The following is a 7,824-nucleotide window of genomic DNA, read 5'->3' as shown; positions in this document are numbered from 1 at the left end:
CAGTCAAAGGGTGAGGACAGGTTTTACAGACACAGTCCCTGGGGTTGCGGGGGGAGCTGAAAGCCCGTTTCAGGCAGCCAGCAAACGCACAGCTGCCTCATCAAAGGATGGGGCTGACCCAGGACCCACTGCAGCAGGACAGCGGGTTTTTGTCTCACTTCCCAACAGGCCTGCAGCACTGTGCGAGCACCTCCAGCACTATTGTCATAGGACTCGCAGTAATAGTCGGCCTCGTCCTCAGCCTGCAGCCCCGTGATGGTCAGGGTGCCTGAGCTGCCAGACCTGGAGCCAGAGAACCGGTCAGGGACCCCTGAGGGTCGGTTGCTATTACCATAGATGAGGAGTTTGGGGGCCTTTCCTGGGAACTGTTGGTGCCACTGCACATTGTAACCACCCCCAATGTTGGAGCTGCTTCCAGTGCAGGAGATGGTGACCTTCTCGCCCGGGGACCCCGACACTGAGGATGGCTGAGTCAGCACAGACTGGGCCCAGGATCCTGCAAGAGGGGGAGACACAGAGATGCTGAGTCTGGGTGTAGAGACAGAGGAGGAAGCAGGGCCCATGTGTCTTCCCAAGGCCCCTTCCCGTCCCCTCATCCAGTCACCTGTGCAGTGAGCCAGGAGGGTGAGGAGGAGAGGGGCCCAGGCCATGGTGGAGGTCATCCCTGAGTCCTGCCTCCTGAGGCCCCACAGCTGAAGCAGAGCTCCCCACACCTCTCCCTTCCCCTCTTCATAGTCTGTGGGAGGGAGGGCCCACTCATGCAAATGAGGACCCCCTGGTGATCCCTCCCTGGGCCCTGGGTCTGGTCCCTGTGCCTGAGGATGGCAGGGTGAGGGCGGGGGAGGGGCTGTGTGGGGCCCAGGGTGTGGCAAGGTCACAGCTGTGAGCCCTGAGCACAGGGCACCAGGCAGGGCCAGGGAACAGGTTGCAGCTCTGATGAGCCCAGCCCTTCAGCAGCAGCCCCTGAGCGCCCCCTGGTGCCCAGGCCTGGATGCACCACTGTGTCCCCTGCTGACTGAGCCCATGAGGGACAGGTCCTGCCTCCCCCAGCTCTGTGCACTGACCCCCTGGCTCAGGGCGTCCAGGTGCCCCCTGAGGTGGCCTCCTCATCCCCTCAGGACACTCTCTATGTTCCCCTCCGCCTCCTCCTGGGCGTCTGGGCTCGTCTTCTGGTCCTTCGGGGTCAGCACTGAGCTGGTGTCACATAAAGAACTTCCTTCCCAGGATCAGGTCCAGAGCAGCGACTGTCCCCAGCAGGCGAGTTCCCTAACTTTCAGGACACAGTTTTCTTTAATATCTCTCTCCCTTGTTAGAAATCAATCACTCTCTCTCAATGTCCTTCCCTTTTGTTCAGTAGATTATACATATTGCATTTCTACACATGCTTTTCGGTCCAGCTTTACCTAGTAACCGGCATCCTCATTGATAGGGAAAATGAATATAATATTTCCCACTCGTCTGTCTTCTGTCCATAGGAGAGTCTGGTGTCTGATTGTCTGACTGAGACTCACTGTGACCCCAGCTCCCTGGACACAGAAGGGGAAGGGACAGTGACAGCACCACCGGGACCAGGGCCTGTGAGGGGGGGATAGTAAGCGACGAATCAAGGGGACCTGGGGGAGCACTCTTGGGGATGGAAGCAGAAGGAGATGCATCGTAGGGTGTATGGGGTCAGAGGTCATGTAAGGAACCTCTGGGCCTGTCCCCCCTGAGGGAGGTGTGGGATGCAGAGGCTCCAAGGAGAGGGGGGCAGCGTCTCCATGGCAACCAGGAGCCTGCCTCCCAGGTCCTCCCTCTGGGAAAGGGAGGCCAGGCTGTGGGGTTGGTGCTGTTTCTCACTTTCCTGGGGGAACTGGACCTCAGGTCACTGCCCCTCCATGGGAGGGGCTGTGGCTTTTATTGGACCTGAATATGTCAGGACAATGGGGAGGTCAGAGGTCAGAGCTGGTCATGGTGAGGCAGGACCTACCTTGCAGGTTTCCCTGCTGGGTTTCCAGACCCAAATGCACTAGTGAGGAGGGTGGGGCAGAGGGAGGCCCCGGGGCCCATTAGGGGAACTTCCTGTCTGTGTTCGCTCTGATCTGGACCCACACCTCCCAGCCATGGGGTCAGCAGGGCATGGAGCCCAGTTCGCGCTCCTGGGAGCTCAGAGGTCCCTGGCGCTGTCCTCTCAGGAGAAAGAGCAAATCCCTGCTCTGAGCCGGTGGCCGAGCTCAAGGAGGGTCCCCAAACCCGGGCCAGGCGCTGGGAGCTGCCGCCTCCTTCCCTCCCGCCCTCGGCCACAGGAGGGGCTGTCCCTGCAGATGTGGTCCCTCCAGGGACTGCCCAGCCCCCGGAGCCCTGGTGCTGCAGCTCAGCTCACCCCCAGGCTGAGCAGGATGGACTGTCCTGACGGGCTGTGTCCTGGAGACGCTGCCACAAAGGCCCACAGACTGAGCCCCCCAGAGCCAGGGAGAGGGTCCCTCTCAGGGGTGGGGTTCAAGTCTGAGGTCAAGGTGCTGGCAGGCCCGCCCTCCCAGGGAGGCCCCGGATAGGTGCTCTCTTGTCTCTTTCCAGCGTCTGGAGGCTCCGTCCAGCCCTGACATGGTCTCAGCTTGGGCCTCGGTCCCTGACTCTGTCCTCACAGCTGAGCCCGCGGGTCAGACACCCAGGCCTCAGAGAGTCTGTGGGAACCTGCTCTGGGGCAGAGGGGCCGGGGTTTGGAAGACACGGTGCTGTGACCCCCCTACAGGGTCCTGCCCCCCAACCTCACACGGGTGTGAAGGGAAGACGGGAAGGAAATTCTTCTGGGATGGAGGCCCCAACTGCATTTCAAAGTGGCTCCATTTGTATTGTTATTTCTACTATATTGTTAAGTTTTATCTTTATTATTAAATGCTGGGCGAGTGAAATGCACCCTTGACTGTGTGTGTGAGTGTGAATGTGAGTGTGACTTTTCCTTTTGCTGCCCCTGTCCATTTCCTGTGAGACTGTTGCGTATACTGACTCGCACAGCTGAGAATAATTAATGCGATTGCCTGGTCCGGGGACTCGGAGAACAACCCTCAGAGCCACCCCAGCGGGACGCAGCCCCGTGAACAGCAGACGGGGCCCCAGAAGCAGAGGGTGCCCTGAGCCCTGTGTTTGTGCCCCACTTCCCCGCCCGCACCTGTCACTGTGGGGACGGCTGCTGTACCACAGGGCGCAGTAGTACTCGGCCTCGTCCTCAGGCTGCGCCCCTGAGAGGGTCAGGGCAGCTTTGCCCCCTTGGATGGAGCCTGAGAACCGGGCCGGCGTCCAGGAATACTTCTTGTTTGTGTTCTGAATCAGTGTTGTGAGGACCTGGCCAGGCTTCTGCTGGATCCATTGTGGATAGAGACCATCAGTGACAGCCCCTGTGCTGGAGCCACAGGTGAGAGTGACCGTGACGCCTGGGGACACGGTCGCTGAGGGCTCCTGAGTGACCACAGCCTGAGACCTGGACCCTGAAATAGAAACAGACACGAGTCAGGGATAAGGAACAGAAGCCGAGGGACCCCTCCACGGGCTGGTCTCTGAAATGGCCCTGAACCTGGGCAGAGAGCGAGGAGGAGGAGGAGGAGGAGGAGGAGGGGAGTCCAGCTCATGGTGGAGACTTTCCAAGGTGCCTTGGTCTCTTGCAGGTGCTGGTCTCGGGTGTCCCTTTATCTCCTCCCGGCCTCCTGGGCACAGGGGGTGTTTGCTGGTCATTATGCAAATGTGAGCCCACAGGACCCTCCCGTCCTGGGTCCTGGGCCCAGTTTGAAGCTTCACTGTGAGGAGGAGGCTGGGGAGGCTGTGGGCTCTGAGTCTGTCCCTTGAGGGGAAGCACCTGCTGTCACCTCACACCCAGGCCATGGGCATGGGCGCAGGGCCCACTCAATGAGAACCATGTGAGTTGGCTTCAGGCCTTGCGGCTCTGAGAAGAGGCACAGCGCCCCCTGGAGACGCCCTAGGGAATAGTCATGGTGGTGGGAACTGTGGAAGGAATGATGGTGGCCCCTGAAAATAGATAGATAGATAGATAGATAGATAGATAGATAGATAGATAGATAGATGATAGATAGATGATAGATAGATAGTAGAGAGATTGATTGATAGCTAGATGGATGATAGATGCAAATATTATATTTCTGACTCGCTGCAGAGAGGTTCCCCCCTGTGTCCTCAATTTGTAACTGCCGGAGGGCATGCAACGGAGGGGGTGGGGGCGAGTTTTGTGCCCATGAACCCGACACAGGAGGTTGCGGCCTGGCCCCTGCTCCACAGGCCTGGCGGGCTCCGGCCGCCCACGGCCCACCGAGGGGGTGCGTGCTGCACATGTGGGTTCAACGTAGCCTAGGGCAGCTGCAATCCGAACCCCGCAAGGCGTCATGAGAGTCTTAGCCATAGATTTGGGCTCTTGGGGGAACAAGGGGACTGCTCCTTCCAAGGCTTAACCTACCCAGAGGCACATGCTCTCACTGAGAAGAGGCTGGAGGAGCCTCAGGCCTTGCCAAGGGGGCCCGGCCTGGGCATCCTTCAGGGGAGACACCTGGGTCCTGCCAGGTATCAGGTCCGCATGGGGACTGATTACCATCCATTCACAGCTGCCAGCTCAGGGAATACTCATTTATTTAAATACTAGAGGCCCGGTGCACGAAATTAGTGAGCCCAGGGGGGTCCCTCAGCCCAGATTGCAAGAGGGCGCAGGCCAGGCTGAGGGACCCACTGGTGCATGATCAAGGCCAGGGAGGGAGGTGGGAGGTTGGCCAGCTGGGGCTGGACCACGGGAGGGCTCCACGGTGTGTCCAGCCTGTCTTGCTCAGTCCCAAGCAGCCAGACCCCAGCAGCAAGCTAACCTACCAGTCAGAGCGTCTGCCCCCTGGTGGTCAGTGCACATCATAGCGAGCAGTTGAGCAGTTGAGTGGCCTTAGCATATCATTAGCATATTACACTTTGATTGCTTCAATGGACCACCAGACACTTAGCATATGAGGCTTTTATTATATAGGATATTTTCATTGATTTCATAGAGGAAGCGAGAGACAGAGAGAGAATCATTGATTGGCTGCCTCACTGGGGATTGAGCCCAGGCATGCACCATGACTGTGAATTGAATCTGGGACCTTTCCGTCTGCAGGCGGTCGCTCTATCCACTGAGCCAAGCCAGCCAGGGCTCAGGGCGCATGTAGGGGGGTGGGCTCCTCCACCAGGCAGGCCCCCAGGTTGTCGGATGGGCGTGGCCTGCCCACCTGGAGACTGGGTTGCCCAGGCGGTGGACAGTTAGCAGAGCTGGCGGGGGCCTGGCTGATTCTGTGTGGTGTGAGTGTGAACGTGTGTGTGTGAGTGTGTGTGTGCGTCTGTGTGTTTCCCAGTTGTTATTCTTCGTTATCATCACACAGCTGCTTCTGAAATCGAACCCATGACAATCGCAGGCTTTCTTGAAATGAACTCCGACAGCGCACACCCCAGCATCCCCTGGGGCTGTGTCCCCCCTCCGCCCCTCCCGCTCAGCAGCTGGAGAGACAGACACGCTGGCGTCAATGGCCCCGGCTCTGGGGTCCTGATGTGGAGCCGCCAATGGGTGGGCCAGGCAAGTCTGATGCTCTGAACCTCTGACTGCAGGAGCCACTCAGCTGTGGGGTCGGCGTTCACCGTGGGAGCGTCGAGCACGCCTGGAGGCCCGGCCGCACTCCCTGCACTTGGCATGGAGCAGGAAGACCGTGACCTTGAGAGGGTCCCAGGAGACCAGCCACGTGCTGGACGCCAGCAGGTGTGGTGAGCGCTGTGCAAGACTTTCCCGCGGCCTCGCACGCGCGGTGCGCCCCGGGGAGAGGACTCGGAGCCGTGCGGGATGGAGGGTTGCGAACTACGGGTGTTCACTCCATCAGGTTCCAAAGGAGAGGCTGGCTGGCACCTCCATGGCCTTCAGAAGTGCTGAGTCTCAACTCATCGCTGAGCTTTCAGAGCTGCCAGGCTTGTCCGGGAGACAAGAGCCGAGGCTGCTACCCTCGCTGCAGGTCGGCCCATCAGGCCCACGTGGACACTTCAGAGACCAGACTGTATCTCTGGACCTTCTCTTCCCCCAGCCCGCCGGTGCCCCCCTACACACCGCTCTTCTTTATCTGACATGTTCATAGGGAGGGGAGGGGATGTTTGTAATTCCCTGAGCTTGTTTCTCCCTAATTTTGTAGGAAAGTTGTACCCGGATGTTCTGTTGGTTGCAGCGTCTGGCCCAGGCCCGGGCTGTGCATTCTCCAGTTTGAGAGCACGTACTGATGTAGTATTTGGACTCAATCAGAAAACTGACGTGGGAAACACACGTAAGAGAATTGTCAAGGCGACCCCAGTAGCAATTCATGATTAAACGTGGATCTGCGTGGACCAACGTGCAGAAACTGTGCCTGACCTTCATACAGGCATGGCATGGCCTGACATTTCAGAAGGAAGTGTGTGTGTGTGTGTGTGTGTGTGTGTGTGTATTTAAAACATTTGTATTGATTTCGAAGAGAGGGAGAGGGAGAGAGACATGGAAACATCAATGATGAGAGAGAATCCTTGATCGGCTGCCTCCTGTACATCCCCACTGGGGATCAAGCCTGCAACCCGGGCATGTGCCCTGACTGGGAATCTAACCGTGACCTCCTGGTTCCTAGGTCGATGCACAACCACTGAGCCACACCCATCAGGCGAATGTTTGTCTTTATACATTTTTGATGAAATACTGGTAGAGCATTTTTTCCATGTGGTAAAGAGAAAAACAACCAAGAAGGAGAAATTGAGAGTTTGGTGAACTATAAGAAAAGAAAAACGACAAATATGACACATCATCTCTCCCTCATAATAAATGCAACAGTGAACAAGGGAGACAGTAGAAAAACTGTAATCTAATTGGGCACATTGATGTCATGTTTTTCAATGACAGAACAGAACAACCACTTGCTACTTTTACATGAAAATGAATAATTCAATGATATACAAGTAAAAAGACATGAGAAAAAAGTTTAAAATGGAAATATATAACTATGAACCTTGATTGAAAAATAGATAAAATGCAGAATTTCTTAGAAAAATAGAAATTAGAAATATTAGAGAAAACTAAATAAATGGACCAATATCCTTAGAAAAAACTAGAAAACATAATTATGGAATTAATCCACAAACATGCATAAAATACAGGTAGTTTTACAGAGAACACTGAGACGTCAGAAACATGGAGAGGAAGATGAAGAGTAGACCCATTATTCACAGGAAGGTGCGGCCAAGTACGGCTTGCACATGAACAGCTCATCTTACAACCGGCATCGGTCATGAGGCCCGTGGGGAGGCCGAGGTTTTTGTCCCACTTCCCCATCTGTGTGTGTCACTGTGGGAAATATTATTTTCTCCACCCATACAGTAATAGTCAGCCTCATCCTCAGGCTGCAGCCCCGAGATGAGCAGGAGCCCCGCATTGGCCGACGTGTCTTTGGATCCAGAGAAGCGGCTGGGGACCCCGGAGCCCTGGTTCTTACTTGAATCTGATTTATATTCCAGGAGAAACCGGGGACGGCTCCCTGGCTTCTGCTGGAACCAGAGTATCCAGTAATCACTGAAAGGATAGGAAGCGCCACTCAGGGTGCAGGTGAGTCTGGCTGTGCCTCCCGGAGATGCAGAGAGGAGGGCGGCTGAGTCAGCACAAGCTCAGAGAGGGACCCTGCAGACACAGACACTTGTCAGTGACGGAGAGGGAACAGGGGACCTTTCCCAGGAGACTGAGCAGGAAGGGAAGGAGCCTGGTCCCAGGCCTGTCCCTACCTGTGCAGTGAGAGAGGAGCGCGAGGAGCAGAGGAGTCCAGGCCATGG

The 7,824-nt window shown here is 56.6% G+C and overlaps 1 gene segment (V, D, J or C); it reads right to left on the bottom strand.

Moving 5' to 3' along the window:
• Positions 1 to 158: 158 nt before the first annotated feature.
• LOC102429497 lies at positions 159 to 673 on the bottom strand (the record flags this gene model as incomplete). The annotated part of the segment is given in 2 exon segments: positions 159 to 496; positions 605 to 673. Coding segments are annotated over 2 exon segments (396 nt in total), but the record flags the coding sequence as incomplete, so codon positions are not given.
• Between the last annotated feature and the right edge of the window lie 7,151 nt (positions 674 to 7,824).

Source organism: Myotis lucifugus, unplaced genomic scaffold (genome assembly GCF_000147115.1).
Source record: "Myotis lucifugus unplaced genomic scaffold, Myoluc2.0 scaffold_7251, whole genome shotgun sequence".
Lineage (NCBI taxonomy): Eukaryota > Metazoa > Chordata > Mammalia > Chiroptera > Vespertilionidae > Myotis > Myotis lucifugus.
Note: the sequence above shows the minus strand (reverse complement) of the source record. Positions and strands in the feature narration are given on the sequence as shown.